Here is a 22430-nt window from a genome sequence, read left to right on the forward strand (position 1 = left end):
AACTTGAGATAACCCCACACATATTGATAGACAAATGAGATAATATAGTACAAATTGAATAATATCATCATGAATTTTTCTTTTAAAAAAGACAGTAATTAGTAGTTAAATTAAGGATATATATATATATATAGACTCACTATGACTATATGACAACACAGAAACTCAATTATTTTGAGAAGCAGAATTTGTTGGTGTTTTTCTTTTCTTTTTAAAGTTCCAATTTTTAAATTTTTTGCATTTATGTAAACAAACCCTACTCTAAAAGGAAAAAAAAAATGATAGTGGTGAGGGGGTAACCCACAATTTCCTCTATTTAAGGGACACCAAATTCCCCTGAACCCTCAACATATGATTTTGTCTCTTTTTCTCAATTCCATTTTCTTAAAGCCCCTCTTGGTTGTAAAACAGTGAAATTGTAAAGGGCATATGCATGAAATGAAACAACAAATTAAACTTCTGCAAACTGTTATTAGTATTTCATGGCACAGTAAGGAAAAGAAAAAGGAAAGAGATATAAATCATTGATTATTAGGGTTTTGGGGGTTTAAATATACATTGATACAATGAGTGGTTGAAGAGGGGTTTAGGGTTTTTAATTAATGGCGTAAATGAAAAGCAAATGATAAAGGATTTTTATTAATTAATGTGTTGGGGAAGTATTAAGAGAGTGATTACCCCACTTGTATAGTGTAGGAGAATCATATGGAATAATCTATTTTGCATATCATTATGATTTATATATATATATATATATATATATATATCAAACCCCTTTTAGGCTAAGGTATAGCTCTTATATCTTTTTCGTGTAATTGAGTTTGCCAGCTTATAATTCACATCTACACATTATAATTTCTCTCATACTCTTTGCTTAATTATACAAAATTAAGCTCAATCATCCCATCATTTATTTATTTAATTATTATTTTGTTGATTAATTGTTAGGAGAGAAAAAAAAATTAATAACAAGTAAATGCATTTTAAGACGTACTATCTACATGCATCTTATATATTATTTGAGAAGATCAAGTTTCATGTGATAAATTATGATTGTTAAATTAGGTAATGACATAAAAAGGAAGGAATAGGTGTATAAAACATTTGATAATGTGTAGTTTGGAAGTTAATATTGTCTTTTAAGAATTTTAGATTTCAATAATGAACACATGTTATCGATTGTAATTCATAATTACGCAAACCTATTCCTAGCTAGCTAGAGTTCTTCGAATATCAACAACTATTCTCCCTTATAGGAGAGGGAAAAAGAAGCATAAATTATCCTTTTATGGGTCGAGACACACGACCAAAACTTGTTCGTTCTTTGACAATTACTCTTTCTCGAACGATATCCAAACTTTTTAACAAAGAATAATATCTAACGAGAGATCATAACATTGTTTTACTTGTCCAAAAAAGAAACAAAAATAATGCACATATATACATCATTGAATTAATTAACTTTGTTACATAAAAAAGAGTATCAAATATTTCAATGTACACACATATATCAAAGAGAAACACACCCCATAACGATATATAAAGACACAAGAATTTAACAGAGAAGTAAAAAACTTTTCAAAGATCGTTTCTGGAGTTTCAAATCTCAGTGCAACCAATTGTTAACCTAATAATCAAGAGGGTAAAAAATAGAAAAGTGGTAATTGGTAAGGAAAAGGAAGAGGGAGGGAGAGAGAGAGAGAGAGAGGAAAATGATGAGTTGAATAGGGGAGGATAGGACCCATAAAGGATAATCTTTCCTTTTACAAGTCTTCACCATTTTTTTTTTTTTTTTTTTTGACTTAGTAGAATTGGGTCCCACTACTTTGGCCACCATTGTCCTTGTGGATTGAATCATAAAATTCAAAAATATATATATATATATATATATATATATATATAAAAAAAAAATTAAATAATTTCTTTTCCAATTTTGAAAAAAAAGAAAAAGAAAAAAAAAAGCACCTCACGTGGACTCTGAACCAAAGGGGCTGTCCAACCCACAATAAAAAGGGAACCCCCCACATAATCCCTAATTTTTATTTTAACAATAATAATTAATCTCTACTTTCTTAATTAAAATAGTTTACAATAATTAAATTTTCTTTGTTTCATTTTTTTTCTAAAAAAAAGAGATGAACTGGTTACTATAAGCAAAGAAAATTTATATTTCCTAAAAAATATGATTTTTTTTTTAAAACCCTCTTCTCCCTCTCCTTCCTATAATTCCCACTCATTATCTTTGTTGCTTAAAGTTTCCCATTCTTTCTCTCCCCTTCTTCTTCTTCTTCTTCTTCTTCTTATCACTTCTTTCCTCTTCTCATCATCAACATCAACAACAAAAACACATTCAATTTTTTTCTTCATGTGTCCCTAATTTTAGAGAATATGACAGACCCACCATTCATTTTTTTAAAAAAAGACTGACTAAGTCTTTTTTTTAAAAAAAAAAAATTACATTTTTTTTTTTAAATTTTTGTTCTTCATGCGATCATGGAAGGAGGTGATGAACTTCACCACCATCATCACCATCACCACCAGAATCACCACCACCAACAGCACCACCAACACCGTCCTACTTTCCCATTTCAATTACTTGAAAAGAAAGATGAGGATGCTGCCTCTTGCTCCACTTCTCCTTACCCTTCTCTTGCTATCTCTGCCGACACGGCTACTACGACCCCGACCACGACCAGTTCAGTTGTTGCTGCAGAAACTTCCAAGAAGCCCCCACCAAAGAGAACCTCTACCAAAGACCGTCACACGAAAGTTGACGGTCGGGGTCGTCGTATCCGAATGCCGGCCTTATGTGCTGCTAGGGTATTCCAACTTACTAGAGAATTAGGCCATAAGTCCGATGGTGAAACCATTGAGTGGCTTCTTCAACAAGCGGAACCCGCTGTGATTGCCGCTACCGGAACCGGTACTATCCCGGCTAATTTCACATCGCTTAACATTTCGTTACGTAGCTCTGGTTCCAGTATGTCGGTTCCTTCACAGCTCCGATCTTCCTCTTATTATAACCCGAATTTCTCCCTTCATCAACAACGTCGAACCCTTTTCCCGGGTTTCGGCCTCTCGTCGGAAACCTCCTCCACCGCCGCTCTTCTCAATTTCCAGTCCACCAACATCGGAAACTCTCTGCTTCAAGCCAAACCCGAAATAAGAGACACTCCCTCTTCGTTAGACCTCTCAGATGCGGCGGAGGAAATCAGTATAGGACGGAAGAGAAGACCGTCGACGGAGCAGGAGTTGTCGTCGTCGTCGTCGCAACATCAAATGGGGGGTTATCTGTTGCAATCGAGTACAGGAACGATTCCAGCGAGTCACGGAGGAGCTCAGGTTCCGGCAAATTTTTGGATGCTTACGAATACAAATAACCAAGTGATGGGGGGTGATCCGATATGGACGTTTCCGTCGGTTAATAACAGCGGTTTGTACAGAGGAACGATGTCGAGTGGGTTACATTTCATGAACTTTCCGGCACCGGTGGCGTTGGTGCCAGGTCAGCAATTCGGGTCCAGCACCGGCGGAGGAAGTAATAATAATAATAACAATAATAATAGTTCCAGTACTGAAGGACACTTAAATATACTCGCCGGACTAAATCCATATCGTTCGGTTTCTAATACTGGCGTAATGGAACCACAAGGAAGTGGGTCGCAGTCACATCATGGCGGCGGTGGAGATGATCGGCATGATACAACGAGTCACCAGTCTTAACAAAAACGGAAAAACGGAAACTGTCGAATATCTTCGCCGTTCCGTCCCGTCCACATGTGTGGTCGTTTGATGTGTGGAAACACACGTGAGGTTTGATTTTCCATTTTTTTCAAAAAAAAAAAAATCGAGCTTTTTCTTTTCTCCTTTTTTAATTTTCTAATTTCTTTCTTTTTTGGGTTAAAATTATTTTTTTCGTGTGATTAATAAATATTGGAGTTTTTTTTTTTTTTTTTTTTTAAGGGTGTGATGAATGAGAGGGATAGAGACAGAGAGAGAAAAAAGAGTGTAAGAGTATCATCTTCACATATTTATGACGAGAAAAAAAAATTAATTTAATTTATCATCATCTTCATCATCATTATATTAATTATACATATTGTTTGTTATAAGTTTTGTGACATTTATCTTATATATTTGCATGGTAATAAAAGATATAGATTTACCAAATGAAACAGTAAGGTTATGGTTAAATGTGTGATTAAGGGGGTGGGACCCTAATCTTATCAATTCCAGGTGTTGGCTCAGGTGGGAGGGACCCACTTGCTGCTCCTTTGCCTAAACCAATGTACAATGTCACTGACAAACAGGTGGATCATTCTTTCTTCTTCTTTATTTATTTATTTTAACAAAAAATTTTAATATTTAATTTTATAAAAAGTAAAAAAAATAAAATAAAAATAATAAATTAGGAATCATGGTGGGGTTTTGGGTTTTAGGGTTTTTGATGATCCCCACCGGATCATTATCTGTACCGTTCATTTTTGTAGGTCCCTTTCACCTTTTTCTTTTACACATCATTGAGTAGTAGTAGTAGGAGTAGTATGCAAAATAAATTAACAAAATTAAAAAATGGAAAATGGAATCTGGAGGAAATTAAAAAATATATTTATTTTTAAAAAAATAAAATGAATAATGATTTAAAATATAAAATTACGTAATATTTGTGGGGGGGTTTGTTTTTGGTGTCAGAAGAGCGTACAGTACTATATAGACAAGAGGTTACGATTTATTATTGTGGAAAAATTTTGATTGGTTCTCCCCCAATATCTCTCCTTTTTCATTTCATTTTATTTTATTTATTTCTATTCCCTCCCTCCACTTCTACTCTTTTACCAAAACACCCATCAACTTTCTCTTATTAACTAATTCTCCATTTCACTGCTCTATTTAATCTCAATTTATATATATATATATATATATATATATATATATATATATATATATATATATATATATATATTCTCTTTTTAAATCTTATTGTCAAAATAAATAAATAAATAAATAATGCTCATTTAATACAAATAACAAAAAGTTGAAATCTTTTCGGTTGGTGAGAGTTTTGAAAAGAGGTCGACTTACCCTCAAACTTGATAACGAAATTTATAAACGTTATTAAATTGGGTAATTATAATAGGTAGCAATTTTTAGAATAATTATTAAGTATGTAACAATATTTTTAAAAAATTGTAAATATAGCAAAGTCTATCGGTGATAGACTTCTATTGTTGATAGATTTTTATGGTTTATTGGTGATAGATCAATATTTGCTACATGGTCTATCAGTGATAGACTCCTATCATTTATCGATTTTGACAGATTTTGCTATATTTGCAACTATTCCTATTAAATTCATATATAAAAAATAATGTATCATATTTTCATGTTATTCTTTTTTTTTTTTTTTTTTGTAGTTTTGTTGTCTTGATTGTCAATAAAAATAAAATACACCACTTGAAAAAAAATTAGCAAAACCGTCATTCGTTCGATTTGTAAGTTTTCTTTACTAAATTACTAAACCAATTGCATTAGTATTTGACTCTAAACGTTAATTTTTTTGTTTGTTTGATAAATTGTGTATGAATATATATATATATATATCCTAATAACGATAATGCATAGTCAAATGTGAGAAAAATGTCGAATACATAACATTGTCGTTGTTGTTTTTTTTTTCTTTTCGTTTATTAGGAACATCAAGTAATAGGAAAAGGTTGTTTTTTTTTCTTTGTTTAATTGGAAAACCCTACTGGAGGCTTTTCTAAAAAGAATGAAAATTGAAAGTTTTCATTTTTTTTTCATAAAGGAACCATAAACCGTGACCCATTGAAGTTTTGAAAATTCAAAAGCTTTTACTTTTATAGACAAGGGAAAAGAAGTATTGTTGTTTATTCTTATATTCAATTATTATGTTACAATTTTTAATATTGTTATGTTGCAAAATAATGAGACGTTTGAAAAAGTTTTTGGTCGGATTTATTACAAATAATCATGTTTAACCCAAAAAAAAAAAAATTATAAATGTTGTGATCTTAAATCGACTTAATACGAGCCTAAACATGCGTTAAATGATTGAAAATTTTATAGTTTGAATCCTCAATCTGAAAAAAGAAATTATAATGTTTGAGAAAAATTATATTTGGTGTCCTTTTCAAATTTCAAATTCAAAAACATTTAAAAAGTAAAAGTAGTAATGTTATTTTTAGAATTAAATACATATTTGATCAACAATTTTAAGAAACAAATCTAATTATAAGATTATATGTTTGGTTCCTTGTAATTAAATTTGGAAGAAATAGAAAAGAAAAGGAAAAAGTTTCAATTGGTAAGTTATGATCCGAACTATTTTCATACAATATCTTTAATGAACTTAAGTATTTTCAAATGTTGGTTTTTTGGATATAGCAAAATGTTACAATCTACTACTAGTGATATATAGAGCAGCGTACGTGATAGAGAGTGAGAATTATTCATATTTATAAATATAGCGTTTAGATTTTTCATTTAAAACAGTTGTGAATAGTAGAAGAGACATGTAAATTGTTGATATAGAATGGACAAGACAATAGCGTTAGAGGGGAAGGAAAGGAATGGGTGTGAAATATTTTGGTAATATATATAATAGAGAATGTAATGTGAGAGTAAGATTTAAATAAAAAAAGAAAGAAAGAAAGAAATGAAATAATAATGGTAAATTGTAAAAGTGTAGATAATGAATAAATAGGATAGGTCTCCATCCTAACACATTAGGCACATGCATATGAGTTCATTATGCTACAAAATCTATGGTCCCCAACACACACACACACACACACACATATATATATATATAAATTAAAACTTAATTTAAACACAAAGAAAAAAAAAAAAAAAAGACTCCTCATTGCATCATTGAACAAACATCTTAATAATTAAGGCAATGCCTCTTTAGGCTCAACAAACTTGTTGGGATGATTTTGGAATATATATATATGTGTATGTATGTTTGGCTGATTGTTGTATATTGATATAAATTTTGACAAAGTAAACGATTGGATTTTATGTCGTAAAACTTATAGATAGTGAGTTAATTTGTTGATCGTTGTTATTAATAAAGTGTTATTATTGTTATTGATTATTGGTTTTGTTTTTATAACCTAAAGTCAATAAACTAACGTTCTAAGTTATTTGATGAGTATTGAACTGTATAGCTATATATAGGGATTAATGTTCAAGATACAATTTAAAGAGTCTATAGTATAGGGATAAAGTTGGTATTATGGTCACTTGTGAACGACTAACTTACTATTATTGGTCTATATTCGTGGACAAATATATATATATATATATATATATATATATATATATATATATATATATATGATGAGAAGAATTCAATTGTGAGTATTTAGTGGAATGTACACATAATTAACAAATATTGATTAATGTGGTTAACAAGTTTAGTTAATTAATCTCATGTCGTTATTGCTTCTGATTTTTAGGTTCACTAGGTCTTATTCCTAGACCGTAAAGAATAATGAGGTCAATATACATTGATTATAATTTGAAATGTTCAGGTTTATTTTTGAAATTAATATAATGTATGATAATATATTATAATATAAAGTTTATATTTTAATTATTAAACTTCGTCGTATAAATTCAATTTTGGATATAATTCCAAAATTAATTTTACTAGAGAATAAGGTATTTGAATGAGTTCAAATATTAATTCAAATATGAATTAAATTCATATCAAAACTCTAGGTTAAAATTTAATGCACGTATAATATCCATTACAACTTTAGTTTTACAAAAGAAATTTATATATAAACATAATTCAAATTTGGATTAAATTTATATACTTTTATGCAAGTCAGTTCTAGCAATGCAACCAAAGTAAACAAGCGAACCATATGGCCTCTCAAAGCTTGCATGCAAGTTTTATACGTGCCAACAATAGTTTTCATCAACTTTAATAAAAATTAAACTTAAGATTGATTAAAAATGAACGTAACTTCAAAGTTAAACAAATCCTAAAATATGAAAATCGTATTTAAACGAATAAGAGGAGTTATATTTTAAACAAAGATATATTTTTTTTAAATAGAATTGCTTTTTTTGGTTAGAGAAAGAAACAAAACTTTGAACAGTAAAAGAAAGGTGGCCTTATAGTAAGATATCTAAAGTAATAAAAAAGAAAAGTATGTTCCCTCCTTTTAGAATCATTCTTTTTTTCCTTTTTTTAAATCTTAATTCAACATTCAAGTTTCCCACCCAAATTATTCATAACAAAATGATTAGGAATTGGACAAAAAAACGAAAAAAAAAAAAAAAGTGAAAATGGTTGGGTTTGATTTGAGGCTACAAGTTGGTTGTTAGGACATCGGCCAATAAGATAGAATGTTCGGTTGTGTTACTGACTTTTTGGTCCAAACACTTAACTCTCGTATGTTCATATATTTAAGATTGAATAACGAAAAATACAATCAATGAAATAAGATATCGTAACTTTAAAGGAGATTGACTTAAAATTTTAAAATGTTGCATATAGTAACCGTTTCATGTGTACTTTTACCGTTTGATTTTCATAATTCTCACATCCTATAGTTTTAAAGAAAGTAAAGTAAAAATTTGGGTTCACAAAGAATATAAACTTAGATGATTTAATATTCATTACAATATGGTACGGTGGAGTTAGTAATGTGGAAAATACGTAGTCGGCGATTGCTCGTCGCCCCAAATCTCACGGTGGCCCGGCCGACCGAGTCACAACTCATTGCCCCAATCGTGTGTCGCCACTCTGTGAAATGACTGCCCCTCTTTGAATTCTTCACTCTCTTTCGATTTCGTTGAACTCAATCATTTACTCGTTCAGGATTGCTCAAAAGCTAAGATCCTTCATGGGAAGGACGGGAATTTTCTCGGCTCACTCCACTACTGTCGCCTTGATCTGGTTCACCTCCGCCGTTCTCTTCTTCTTTCTATTTCAAATGGCCCTCCACAACTCTACTTCTTCCTCGGGTATTCTTCTCCTTCCTCTCCTTTGGTGTTCTGTTTTGTTTGTCTTTTGAATATTGGCGATCTCGATTTGGGAATTTAGGTTTCAATTGATTATAACAAGATTTCTGTAGTCAGAGTTTGATCGAACCGATTCATATACTTTAAGTTACTCTTTTTTTTTTTTTTTTTCCTTCCATTCGTGGGAAATATTACCATTTTTATAAGCTTATAAGTTAAAAGCAAGTAAATTAATTAAGTAGAATTCTTTTCTCTTGTTCAGATTTTATTGTACACCTGAAAGCTTAGCGGCACTTCAGATATTTGATCTGATGCAATGTAATATAAGGATAACATCACATTCATAAGAAATCTGAGCTAACACTTTGATCTTACATCATGTTGTTAGGAATTGTTGTTAAAAAAGAAAAATTGAAGTTGCAAAATATTTGATTAAAAAATTAGGCTGTTAGGTGATGGTGAATTTAGTCAAATTCATTACCAGTATCTATCAATACTCAAAATATTTATTTGATTGTAGGGTTTTTTTCTATTATTTACTTTTTTCAATCTCGATTTATTTTTAGGCATTTTTATGTACAAATACAAAATTTCCTTTTATAACTTGCTCTTGAATTTACTTCAAAAATTTAGGAACTTGGTTTGGACTATGGCTAATTTGAATTCCTAATCTCCACAATCAATCTCTACATAACCAAAAAAACTAACAAAACTGCTTTGTACTTGCCAACTTTTAGAAGCTTTTGTGCTTGTTGCAACCATGTGTCATGTCATCCAAAGATTCTCATATTACTACTTGCATTTATATAACTGTGTTCAATTTTACTTGAGTTTAATTTAGCAAGGTATATGAAATAAAGTATATCCCTTTCCTGATTACGTCTATCAGATTCTTCAGTATCAAAGTCTGAGTTAAGATCAAAATTATACGATAAGATGGAGAGGGATTTGGATGAGAAAGGGGCAGTTTTCCTCAAGGGAGGTGAAACATCTCAGTCTTTATCACTTTCTGATATTTTCACTATTAAGGATGGGTCTGTGACCCCTGTATTGAAGGCAAGCTGTTCCTTAAAAAAATTATGATCTAAATTTAGTTTCCTTTCCACATTTGTTGTGAATGATGTCCTTTTCATGTTTGCAGGCTGCAAATCCTCCTGTTCGTGCCAATGTTTTGTATCTAAGTACAGAGTACTCAGTTCCCATATTGTAAGTATTTTTTACACGTTTTAACATAGCCTTGGAAACTATCTAAATTGAATTCCTCATGTTCATTCCTCCATTTAGCATTTTGTGATGTCATCACATATGAATAGATTAATAAACATTAATGTTGTGCTGCAGTGAGGCTGTAAAATCCATATTTGACCCTTATTTTGATAAAGGTATGTTTTAGGTTTTCATTTTCTTAAGTAGGTCATTGTTTACTTCTTATGGTCCATATGAATATGTTTCTATATAGACATGATCGCCTTTTTTTTTTTCCTTCTTTTCGTCACAAGTATGGTATCATTCCTTAACACGTGTTCCCCTATTCTTTGTTTAGCAATTTGGTTTCAGAACTCTAGCTTGTACCATTTTAGCATGTTCCATGCATCACATCACATTACACCAATTCCTGCTAGTAACGTTGAGGCAAGTTTCCTTCTGAATCTGTTGTTGTGTTGCTTTAAACCATTTTTCATACCTTTTTGACAAATTTTCTGTCTGGCAGATTGAAGCTGAAGTAGCTGCTGTGAAGTCTGCGACAGAGCATATGTGTCGTTTGAAAATAGTTCTAGACAGGGTTATTCTAACTTCAACAGGTGTTCTTCTAGGATGTTGGCAGGTCATTACCTTTTAACTTATGGTGACGTCACTTTAGCATCTCTAGATCGTTCAAGTGCCTAGACTTGGGTTGCTTTTTTTTTTTTTCCTTTTTCAAAGTGTTTCCTCGGCAATACATTAATTGAGGGTCAGGAAAACATGACTTGCACAGTTCACTATTTACCTTATTTTTCAGACCATGACCAATTATATTGGCATGTTCTCTCACATTAAATGAACATTGATGTTCTATATAACATTCTGCTCTTCTGTTTAAGAAGAGGAACAACAAACTGAACTGAGACTGCACAAGAGTTCAGAGAGGTCTCCTTCGATTTTTGAAAATTTCTCTGATAATGTTACTCTGTACATTTTCACTAAAACCATTTTCACTAGAACTATAGTGAAATATCCAGATAAGTAAAAATCATGTCATTCTGATAGAGCTAGAGAATACATTGAGAATGAAAACGCCCAAACCTTTTCAATCATGATAAGAACTAGAGACATATATTGAAGATTGATTATGAGAACTGAAATGAGGCATGAGATAACCAACCAGATAATTAAATATATTGAGGATAAAGAAAGACACCCAAACCTAGTGGATGAGGAGCTAATGTATGTAGACTTAGAGTAAATGAGTGCAAGTCATGATGACCATTTACTTAAGATTTATTATCTTATGAGTTTTTTTGACAACCAGATATTGGAAGGTTAGATGGCTGTCCTGAGAGTATAGATAAAAGTGTGTGCAAGTTGACCTAGACACTCATGGAGGTAGAAAACCTGAGATAGTTTTTATTGTTAGACACAACATCATAATTACTCTGATACTTTTGGCACCTTCCTCTTACAATGGACAGACAATTAGTATTCTGATATTCATTTCAATTGGAACGTTGTCCCTTTTAGGTATGTAACTTGGTCCAATACTGAAGACAGTCAGCTGGTGCAATTATTTCTCCTGTCATGAGGACTGGGGAGGTTAAGAATATTGTTGAATCATAAATTTTTGCTGATACTTAATTTTCCTTTTATGTAGGTAATATCAGGGACTGATCCTGTGACAATCCGTGCTAAACTAAGGACAGCACTTCCACATGCACCTGAGAAACAACTTGTATGAGTTTCTGATTATTAATATCAGTTTATCGAAATAGTAGCTGGCAGCAAAATACTACTCCATAGTAATCTTTAGAGTAATCATTTAAGTTGGAGGGCTGTAATATTAGTACACTCTGGTAATAGATGAGAGAACTTGTCCCGTGATCTATAATTTTTGGCTTTGATGCCTATTTTTGAGATTGGTGAGGCCTTGGTAGTCTCCGCACTGGCGCAACAGCTATTAATTTTCATTTTCTTGCTTTGCCACTTTCTGGGCGTTGGAAAGTTTAAAATTGGATTTGGGGGAAATTTTATTGTTAACTACATTTAGCTGTTTTTTTTAATTGAAAATACTTGAGAAGAATGGCCTGTAGTTCCCGAGAGCACCCAATTGATTGGAATTTTATATGTCATCCACTTTATGCTGCATTTATTGGTTTATTTTGCCAACCATTGACACAAAGTGTGGGTATAAAAAAACTAATTTTCGGTGCCATGTCTTTTACAGTATGATGCTGCTATTCTTCACACATCATTTGCTCGGCTTTTGGGTCACCCGAAAATTTCACAAACGGTACTGTCTTTTACCAATGTTTATTTTAGATATTTCTTACTTGCTTCAAGTTGAGATTCAGGAAGCCTGCGTAGTTCTTATCATAATTGCGTGGTGTGAGGATAGGAACTTATATATGAATGTGATCAATTGTGATAATATTTAGCTCTGTTGACGTGAAAGTGAGAGGCGACTATGGGAGACTTCATACATTTTTTTAGAAGCTTAGTTCTACTCTGAAATTTTCCATTTTCTTCTGAAGTAAACAAAAGAATACCAAAATCCCATGACAAAATTCTAGAAAATTTTTCATATGTACGTTTTATTTTAATATGCATAAATAGGTGGTTTTAAGCAAGTGAAACTTTATGAAAATAATAAATGTTATTTCGAACTGAATACAAAAGAGTTAAAAGGGAACTTCTCAGAATTCAGATGAAGTCTTAAGCCTATTTGATAGTTGATGGCATATTTGTTGAATCTTTACTTTTCCGTGACTTCTTTTTTTTTTTTTGTTGTTGTTGTTATAGCTCGGTAGAAGTTCTGATGAACTTCAACTCTTCCATGAGTTGGTTGCTCGCTTGAATAAACAAATCCGTGGATTTGAGGTAAGTTCTTACTTCATGTTTTAATCTATTTGTATGCATGCATACATTTTGGTTCTTTTATATTTAAAACTTAGCTTCAATCCTTCCCTTATAGAGATGACTTTTTATATAAGTTTATAAACAATAAACACTTAGAAAGTCAATCCAAACACGTCCGAAGTGAAAAATAATTGTTTTGGGGCATTGTCAAAATGGGAAAGTCAAAAGCGGGGAAAAACAAATAGCAAACTACTTCAAGAGTTGCGTGATTGATTCCATGAAATCGATACATAGCTTAAAAAAATGTAAGAAATTTGATATGTTGCAGGCAGCGGTTTCGGAGCTGTGGTACGTGGAGGAATATGATGTTTTAGCTTTGGCTTTGAATGGAAGGATGAAGGTTCGCAAGTTCCCACTTGGCTGCTACAGCTCTTGAGATGAAGAACGTCTATATAATCTTCATATTGAAGCTTATACAACCAAGTTTTAAAGAGCTCTCTTGTAAACAAACCGTAGCTGAGGCAAAGTTTGAGAGCATTGAAATTGAATAGCAGTCCAATTCTTCTGTTCCACAGCCCCCTCCGAATGATTTCAAAATTGCTCGACCACGTGAAATACTTGAGATAAAGTGCTTTCTTGTAAATAAATAATGATGGAGCTTTAAAAGCAAGCATGTATGATCAATGTTAAAAAATATTAACTGTCGATTAAAATATGGATATATTCATTTCAGGGATAAAATCAAGCACGTGCATTGTATTTAAAACAATATTTAACGATTAATAGAAACAAATAAAAAACAACTCTATTGATATTAGTTGTTTTTTTTTTTTTTTTTTTTTTTTTTTTTTTGTTGAATATAACAAATAGATACGTTATTCTTTGACTCACATAATCGAAGAGTCATTAAAATAAAATTTTATTGAAAAAGATCCTCTTATATTATACTCTGTTTATATATAAATATATATACATTATAAACTATTGTATTATGAGAATGAGTATTGTATTATGAGAGTGGATCTGTTTGATTTTTGTTTGTTTTGTTATTTGAAAGTGAACCTCTCGAAAGCATGAGGGGAAGATGAGTTGTTGATGAGCTAAATTAGAAATGCAGAGTGTGTGTGGCGGACACGCTCCTCAATGGTCAGTGGGACAATGCATTCAGTCTTCGACCTCGTGGACTCCACACTTTTTTGGGTTTCATCTTTCTCGAAACCCTAATTTTTATTATTTTAATCATTTTTACCACCTCCATAATAATAATCAATTTCTTTTTAAAGCTTGCAAAAACTTTTGACTATACAAGTGTAGGCTAAATAATATTTGATATGTAGTTGGGGATTGAGAAGTGTTGAAAAAGCTTTAATTATGGGAAGATGCGAAGTAGGTGATGTGGCATTTGAAGTATTGGAGATGCCAAGTCATAGAACACGTAAGCAAAATGAGAGGCAAGGAGAGAGGACAAGAAATGGAAATTGAGAGGAAACGACAAAATGGGAGCGTGTCGACCATGCTTCCGGCAAGTCGACGGCCACGTGCTCTCTATAGTCTCAGACCTTCCTTCCACACGCCCATTTGAGATCACACTGCGCCAGCCCTAATTTTCCACCATTTTCTTTCTATTTCTCTCTTTCTTCATCTTCCAATTTCTCCCCTTTCATTGCTTCTTTGCTTCCCAGGTATTCTCTCTTATTCATCCCAATTTTGTTTCTCCTCTTTGTTTTCTTATTGTTTTCTTCATTTTCTCACTTGGGTCTGTTTGTTTTTTCTCAATTTTCCATCCAATATGCCTCTTTGCTGACTTCTCACTTTGAAAATGCTGGAAATTTCAATTTTTTTGTAACTGCAAATGCCCTTTTCTTTTATCTTGAGTGTGGAGTAGCAATTACCACTCATATGATGATCTAACGTGTGCTTTGTATAATTTCCTGCGTCGGTTGAAATGAAAAAAAGGATTTTTTTTGGTTACGTCTTAAGTTTTACATCGTTTTTGCTTTGTTTTGATTATTAAGATATAGTGGTGGGGGTTATGGTAATTGCAGAATTCTGGCATTTCATTTGGTTTCACTTGCTGTTGAAGATCATGGTTTCTGAGGTTCCTTCGAAACCGGTTGTTGAAACTGATGCTTCGGTATCTAGGTAACTCTTGATGATTCTTGATTCTAATATTTGCTTTATTGTATGACTGAATGTTTTCAAAAATTGTAGTGCTTCTGTTGTTGTTTAACTCGCATAAAGTTGTGAATTAGTTGTTGAATATGCCAATACAGAAACGGAATAGAAAGATGGAGTTCGGTTTTGCAGTTTTGCTTTGAATTAAATCATTAGTGTGTTGATGGTAGAAACTAGAAAGTTTGTGTGATGATAGTTTGGAATGTATTTATGAATATGCTGAAGATGTTGCATTTAGTAATTTGCGATCGTTTAGCAGTATGAATGTCAAACTTTTAACTGGCTCTTTATGCAGGAATTGTCCTCCTGGTAAAAAGAATCAGGTGAAAGTTCCAAAGAAAATTCACAAGGCGGAGAGGGAGAAGTTGAAGCGAGAGCATTTAAACGATCTCTTCCTTGACCTTGCAAATGCACTTGGTAATTTCTGCTTCTGCCAATCTATGACTCTATTGCTTTATTGATTCACGACAGCCCTCAATTTAGTGCTCGTTTATGTTTTACCGTTTGAGGAAAATGTCTTCTTATGTAAAATGTAGTGTGATATGCTCCCAATTTCGATTTGGTAGAATCTTAAGATATTCCCTATTGTGGCATATTGTCAGCTATTCTCATACTTGGAATGGTCATCTGCAGAGCTGACAGAACCGAATAACGGGAAGGCATCTATATTGTCTGAAGCAAGTCGGCTGCTAAAAGACTTGTTTGGTCAGATTGAGTGCCTTAGAAAGGAGCATGCATCGTTGTTGTCAGAATCCCGATATGTAAGGCTCTTAACAAAGACTATTACCTCTTTCTTTGACTTTAAAGGAACATGTCTCAAAGTAGTTGATTTGGTTTATATCGTACAGGTTGACATTGAGAAGAATGAGCTGCGAGAAGAGACTTCTGCTTTAGCATCTCAGATCGAGAAATTACAAAGTGAGTTACAATCAAGGGCTGTACATTCTAAACCCGACTTAAATATCACCCCACCTTCAGAGTTTCCGCAACAAGGGACGACAGTACAACATTTCTCGGGGGAATGCCTTGGATTGCCTGTTATGGAACCTTCATTGCAGCAAACGCATGCCGTTTTTATCGTTCCCGTTCGGCCAGATCTCCCATCTTATCCAGGAACGGATGCAACTCATGCCCCAATAATGCCTACTTCCCATGTAAGCAAACCACATGCCAGATATCCAACACCAGCAGATTCTTGGCCTGCTGGACTTCTCAAATTGTCACAAACAACAGAAGCAAATAAAGAAGTTTTAGCCATTGGTTGCAAGAACATTGCAGATATGGGAGAACGAGGTTATGAGTGAAGTGAGAGCTGATTGATGTAGTGACCTCTTTTGTCTTTATTTAAAACAGATGCCCGCAGCAGATAGATGATTTGTAGTATAAGTTAAAAATGGCTGATGGCTAACCTGTGTTTTAGGAACTGTCTATTAGTAGGATGTTAGATTCGAGCAACGTTCGAAAGTTAGAATCTTTTTTTATTTACGCTGTAATAAGTTAATGAATCAGCAATTGGCTTTCCCCCCTTTCATCCTCTGATTTTCAAGCCCATTCAATTTGGAAATTTGTACAAACATGCTAAGTTATGAAATGAAAAAGAGATTGGGATGTTATGGAACAAATTTCTCGGATCTAAGGTTCACTTTGTTGGAGTTCTTGGAATTTTCCCAGTCAAGCTCGACAGCTTTTTGGGAATCTGAGACAAAAAGAAGAAATGGTGCGAGTTCGAGAAGGCTTCACTTTACCTCTAACGTCGTTATGTGCAAATTTATGTTTGGTGGACCTTAACTTTCACCTCTCTCAAAGGGCCAAAAAAGGAACCGTTCCTAGCCTCTCAAGTATTGAAATATTGAGATTCATATTTCTTATGGTCATGGCTTTTTTTTTTAGTGATTTATCTGTAAAGTGGTTGTCAGTTTTGGAATCTATTGAAGTAACAACACTTTTTAAGATTGAACACAGAATGTGTATCTTAATCAACTAAGTTGTGTACAGGGCATTAAAGAATAAACGTATTGCTTTGATTCTTTTTAGTTAGTAAAGTAATCATTTTTTTTTCTTCGAATTCTTGGGTTCCAGAGATTTTCATTAAGTTTTGAAATCATAATCTATTACCATCAGATGTCTATTAATAGTCTATGAATCAAGCTTATGCTCATTAAGTTATCTCAAATCGACAAATTTATGGTAATAAAATTGGCATTCATATTGTTTGATATTCTCCTTTTCTTTTAATCTCTTTATTCTACTGTTCTTTTGCATCTTTTCTTCTCTTTTTTTCTTTTCGCCTCTGGAAAGTTCGTAACACTAAACATTTTGTATTAAACAGAGTATTTACCGAATCTCCCATTGGTTTATCCGCTAATTTCCTTTTTATCTCTTTCACTTCAGCACTTGTTTCATGATTAAGGCACAAAGTTTCAATCTTTACTGTCTCTCTCTCTCTGGGCTACCGAACTCGACAAACCCAAGACCCCCTTTTACGAGGAATCGATCATCCAGAAGTTTCAGATCAAACGGAGAACGGGAACTCTTTCACAATCAATCGACGCCAAATGGGATCTGGAGCGGGCAGTTTTTTCAAGGTCATCCTAAAAAACTTCGATGTTCTTGCCGGGTATGTTTCTCTCCTCTTGATTATGATTTTCCCAAATGAGGGTTCGTTTTTTCTTTGCCATGGCGAACCAGAAAACTTATTTAGAATAATTATCTTTTAACCTCGATATCATTTGTTCATGAACGATCAAATTAGCTACTTGTTTAGTGGAAGGGAATAATCTGAACCCCAACTCCTTTGCATATGCCACCAATTTGTGTTTGCAAAGGCTCCAGGTTAGGTGGAATGGGTCCTGAAATATATTGTAGCCATCAGTAGAAAATTGATATCAGCTCTCCTTAGTAAAATCTACAGTTTTCTAATCTTTTACAATCCTGTCAATGAGTATCAGTTGGGGCACTGAAAACTGACTTAGCTTGTTCAATGCAGATCTGAGGCCTGTCGTCGTTAAGTATTGCTGTACTTTAGTCCAACAAAATCTACCGTGAAATAGTGAAGGATCTTTGAAAGGAACACTCTATCCAGTCCCATTGGTTAAGGACTTGGTTTTGTTGTTGTATATTTCGGTTTTTGCTCTTAACCATGTAAACTTTCCTGTCAAACGGAACCTGCTAGTTATTTTGTTTCATATAAACAACTAAGTTTATTATTTAGCACCTGGAGTTGTTGAAACCCTTTGGGAACCAAACAAGCCTTGAACTTATTATCGTGTTCTTATGAGTTCACTGCCTAAGAAGCAGTATGTAGTTGATCACTGGTGGTTTAGCACTGAATAACTTTAGTACTTGGGGATGTCATTTTCTAGTTCTATGATTAGTTTTCAAGACCATTTAGCATGCACCAGATCTCCTGAGGCCAAATATTCCAACACAAAGACCTCTAGTCTTGGTTATGTTCCAAGTAGAAAACCTTCTAGATCAAGTGATTCACTTTTAAAGCACCTAGGGTCTTTGTAACTTGATCTTCTATGATTGACTGTAACTACAACGACCTTCTAGTGAGTAGTAGGATATGGAGGAACAATCATGCCTAACTTGCACAACATATGGATCTGATTAGATCAAGAAGCCATTGACATAGTGTATGGCTGATCCCCTTAAAGAAGATTGAGAGGAAACTGTACAACAATGCTAAATTTGTGCTCATTAGTTGTGAATAATAATTGTACATGGCTATATATGACTAGCTTCTTTTTCCACCAAATTCTTAACTTCATTCCTGGGTTTCATTTGCAGGCCTCTTGTGAGTCTTGTATATCCTCTGTAAGTGGTTCTGCTTCTTTGTTTATCTTTCTATCCTTATCTTGAACGACGCCTTTGGACTGTTCAACAGTCGCATCCCAAGATTGTAGCTCCAATGTTTTCTATTTGGCAGCTATGCATCAGTTAGAGCCATAGAAACAAAGTCTCCTGTGGACGATCAGCAATGGCTTACTTACTGGATTCTGTATTCTATGCTCACACTCTTTGAGCTTACATTTGCAAAAGTTCTTGAATGGTAAATTTTCTTCAGTTTAGAAATTTCGTTTTGCTTATTTTATTATACAGTTCTATGGCTTTCAGTTTGTGAAAATAAAAGCTCCCTCGAGTCTATATGTGAATTGCTTTTTCTCGTTACATTTATGTTAGTTAATTTGCTTGAGATTAGGACTTAGAATTTCAAATCCCATATATGATTATGATAAGTTGATATTTTATTAGAATTGGTTAAAATTCACTGATGAAGTTCCAATTTTCCCTATTAAATCTTTACATAGGATCCCTATCTGGCCATATGCAAAGTTGATTTTGTCATGCTGGTTGGTCATTCCATACTTCAGTGGTGCTGCATATGTGTACGAGCATTTCGTAAGGCCTCTATTCATCAACAAACAGACAGTTAACATTTGGTATGTTCCAAAGATGAAGGACTTCTTCAGCAAGCCTGATGACATCCTAACCGCTGCAGAAAAGTACATTGCTGAAAATGGGACTGAAGACCTCCAAAACATCATCAACAGGGTATATTATATGCACTCTGACTCGGTCTCAATTAGTTAGTTTTAACCGACCTTGCTGATACATATAAATGTTTCTTCATTTTGTTTCTATAGGCTGATAAGGCTCGAACAAGTAACCGTTACATGAGCTACACTGAGAACCACGACCACGACCACGATTACAACCACGATTACTGGCACTAGTCTATATCATGTGTTGGAGGAGGGTAAGATAGGATAATCTTTTGGCTGTCAGTTGGTTGATGCTGTGTGATAGTGTTTATCTGTATGTTTTGTATTTGTTCATATGAAACACTAAACACTCCGTAAGTGTAAGATATTCCTTCTAAGTAGTTGGTCTAATATTATTAATGGCTTCTGGAGCTTTGATGTCTTATTTGTTCTTCCCCCTTACATTTGAGTCTTGACTTGGTTGGAAAATAAAGTCCCGAGCTAGTTTGTCTGTGATATACTACGATACATTATTATTCACACCGATAGTAGCCTATCTTGGTGTATCTCGGTTTATCGTAGATAGATTATGATATTTTCTATATTTTATAAATATTTTGACTCGTGCTATATTTGATAATAGAACGATTATATTAATTAAGTAAAGTTTATATTTTTCTCTAGTATATTTTTTACTTTCTGGGTTTTTAATTTTTCCACTATTTCTATCGATAATAATCTAATCCTAATATACTTTAAAAGTAGGAACATCTATTACTCTAAACAAAGTTTTCAATTTGATTTGTGTTTTGAGTCTTCATGAACACTTTGATCTTTAGGTTGGTATCGAGAGTTTAGCTTAACCGAAATTAGACTATCTAAGCTATTTATAATGTTTTTCTTCTAACAACACGAGCCTATGCTTATGAGCAACCCTAACAATGTTAGAATAGTTGCAACACTCAATGTTGTAGATTACCAAACTGAGCACTAACTCGGTTAATTTTCACTTCATATATTCTTACCAAGTTGACTGGTAGTCTCGAAACTCGATGCTCCATTTTTTTTTTTGGGACGTTTTCTCATACTTCCAATTTTTCTTCTGCTATAGTTTACTTAGGTCTCACTTAGACAGCTCTCACCAAAAACTAACAATGAGATTGTTATAAGTTGTAGGTATGCATTTGTGTTTAATTAATTATAACTCCAGAGACTGATCTCTTTCTTAGGTAATGTATTAATGTATTAATTAATCAAAAGTAAGAAAATTTGTAGTTTCATGATCCAAGGGGAACCATGCAATGAATGTTTCCATATTTTAACTCATTCCAACTATTTGTTATATATACACACCCATTGGATTGGCATATTTAAGGAACTAATTAATCAAACTTAGTTTAATTAATTATAATTATTAAACTTATTGATTTCTATATGTTTTTGCAACTTGTTGATATTACAAGTCATAAACAATTCCAAATCAATACCCTATTTACCTCTAATTATTTTGTAGATTTCCTAAAATAAAACCCAAATATTCACATAAACAAACCCCCACTTGCAAACCAATTGTTCATCTAGAAACTCACATTAATGTCGTTTTTAACCTTACTAAATCCAAAATTCTTATCTTTAATAAATTTATTTACACCAAAAAACGATATGGTTTAATATTTGATTTAGAGATTGAATTACAAATCTTTTGATCAACGATAAGTATCAATACCTTTGGCAAATTGCTATATTGTCGTAACATTTTTCACTTATTTGAACATATATTAATAAATGACAAGATTTATCGTAATTTCATAATGCTATTTTGCATTTTCAATGAACATTTCATTGTTATTATATGTTATTTAACACTAAATGTTTAATAATCAATTATTTAAAAGAAAAAAAAAGAGGTTTGAAAAGGCATAAAGTCGAAAAATGGAGTTGCCTAGGTAATTGGGTTTTTTTTTTTTTTTTTTTTTTTTTAATCCGAACCCATTAGCAAAGTAATATTAAATATTTAATTATTAAAATTGTTAATTATAATTATAATTATTATTTTGAGAAAATTAGAATTATTATTGTTAATATTTGTTTTTGTAATTTCGATGCATGGAAAGAATAAATAAAAAGATGCTGTTTTCTTTTTATTTTAATTAAACAGTCTTTCCACGTGCAACTCTCTCTTCTTTCTAAGTTTATGTTTTTTTTTTTTTTTTTTTTTCTTTTTCTCTCTTTTTTTAAAAAATATATATTTATTTATTTGTTTGTTTATTTATTTATTTATGTCTCATCCTCTCCTTCCAAATGCAATTAATCTTCTAATATTATTTTCCCTTTCTTTTAATTAACCCATAATTAACAAAGTACTACTTCTATTTATTTTGTATTAACTAGTGGCCACTAATACCATTTTCATTAATTGTATTCTTATTGTTATATTCAGAGAATCATGTCTTAATTAATTAATTAATTAATTAATTAATTAATTATACATCTTTAATATTATTGTATTATTACATTATTAGCTTCTAGATTATTATTGATTTTCTTTTTATCAAAACTTTTTCTTTTTCTTTTTTGTTGGGACACACCTATGGTTTCTGCCTATAATTTCTTTGTTTAAGGTTTGTCTTGTGTGTGTGTTTGTGCATATATATATATATATATATATATATGAAGTCTATGTATTTAATTAAAATTATAATATATGGTATATTTTTG

At 32.4% G+C, this 22430-nt stretch overlaps 4 protein-coding genes across 13 annotated transcripts; all 4 read left to right on the forward strand.

The window, feature by feature from the left end:
- The first annotated feature begins 2227 nt into the window (after positions 1 to 2227).
- On the forward strand, positions 2228 to 4124 carry LOC103493985 (transcription factor TCP14). Of its 2 annotated transcripts, XR_007818843.1 has the most exons (2): positions 2228 to 3813; positions 3964 to 4124. XR_007818843.1 is itself a non-coding variant. In XM_008454974.3 (1 exon), the coding sequence occupies exon 1, from the start codon at positions 2494 to 2496 to the stop codon at positions 3721 to 3723; it is 1230 nt and encodes a 409-aa protein (XP_008453196.2). In that variant the 5' UTR covers positions 2228 to 2493; the 3' UTR covers positions 3724 to 3950. The 2 variants fall into 2 exon arrangements, 1 of the variants encoding a protein (XP_008453196.2); XM_008454974.3 differs by lacking the exon at positions 3964 to 4124 and having other exon boundaries at positions 2228 to 3950.
- Positions 4125 to 8608: 4484 nt separating this feature from the next.
- Positions 8609 to 13867, forward strand: LOC103493987 (uncharacterized). 4 transcript variants are annotated; one of them, XM_051081090.1, is made up of 11 exons: positions 8609 to 8769; positions 8858 to 9003; positions 9890 to 10056; positions 10142 to 10206; positions 10342 to 10382; positions 10544 to 10632; positions 10712 to 10825; positions 11849 to 11926; positions 12419 to 12484; positions 12994 to 13071; positions 13379 to 13867. In XM_051081090.1, the coding sequence occupies exons 2-11, from the start codon at positions 8883 to 8885 to the stop codon at positions 13484 to 13486; spliced, it is 927 nt and encodes a 308-aa protein (XP_050937047.1). In that variant the 5' UTR covers positions 8609 to 8769; positions 8858 to 8882; the 3' UTR covers positions 13487 to 13867. The 4 variants fall into 4 exon arrangements, with proteins under 4 accessions (XP_050937047.1, XP_050937049.1, XP_050937048.1 ...); XM_051081091.1 differs by having other exon boundaries at positions 8626 to 9003; positions 9899 to 10056; XM_008454975.3 differs by having other exon boundaries at positions 8628 to 9003.
- A 707-nt stretch (positions 13868 to 14574) lies between these two features.
- On the forward strand, positions 14575 to 16756 carry LOC103493984 (transcription factor bHLH47). 2 transcript variants are annotated; one of them, XM_008454973.2, is made up of 5 exons: positions 14575 to 14732; positions 15096 to 15192; positions 15521 to 15642; positions 15859 to 15986; positions 16074 to 16756. In XM_008454973.2, the coding sequence occupies exons 2-5, from the start codon at positions 15137 to 15139 to the stop codon at positions 16527 to 16529; spliced, it is 762 nt and encodes a 253-aa protein (XP_008453195.2). In that variant the 5' UTR covers positions 14575 to 14732; positions 15096 to 15136; the 3' UTR covers positions 16530 to 16756. The 2 variants fall into 2 exon arrangements, with proteins under 2 accessions (XP_008453195.2, XP_050937050.1); XM_051081093.1 differs by lacking the exons at positions 14575 to 14732; positions 15096 to 15192 and having other exon boundaries at positions 15828 to 15986.
- A 250-nt stretch (positions 16757 to 17006) lies between these two features.
- On the forward strand, positions 17007 to 20157 carry LOC103493983 (HVA22-like protein a). 5 transcript variants are annotated; one of them, XM_051081094.1, is made up of 6 exons: positions 17007 to 17063; positions 17617 to 17842; positions 19018 to 19044; positions 19157 to 19279; positions 19539 to 19782; positions 19875 to 20157. In XM_051081094.1, the coding sequence occupies exons 2-6, from the start codon at positions 17781 to 17783 to the stop codon at positions 19962 to 19964; spliced, it is 546 nt and encodes a 181-aa protein (XP_050937051.1). In that variant the 5' UTR covers positions 17007 to 17063; positions 17617 to 17780; the 3' UTR covers positions 19965 to 20157. The 5 variants fall into 5 exon arrangements, with proteins under 5 accessions (XP_050937051.1, XP_050937052.1, XP_008453194.2 ...); XM_051081095.1 differs by lacking the exon at positions 17007 to 17063 and adding an exon at positions 17145 to 17237; XM_008454972.3 differs by lacking the exon at positions 17007 to 17063 and adding an exon at positions 17263 to 17412.
- Positions 20158 to 22430: the final 2273 nt, after the last annotated feature.

Source organism: Cucumis melo, chromosome 2 (assembly GCF_025177605.1).
Source record: "Cucumis melo cultivar AY chromosome 2, USDA_Cmelo_AY_1.0, whole genome shotgun sequence".
NCBI lineage: Eukaryota > Viridiplantae > Streptophyta > Magnoliopsida > Cucurbitales > Cucurbitaceae > Cucumis > Cucumis melo.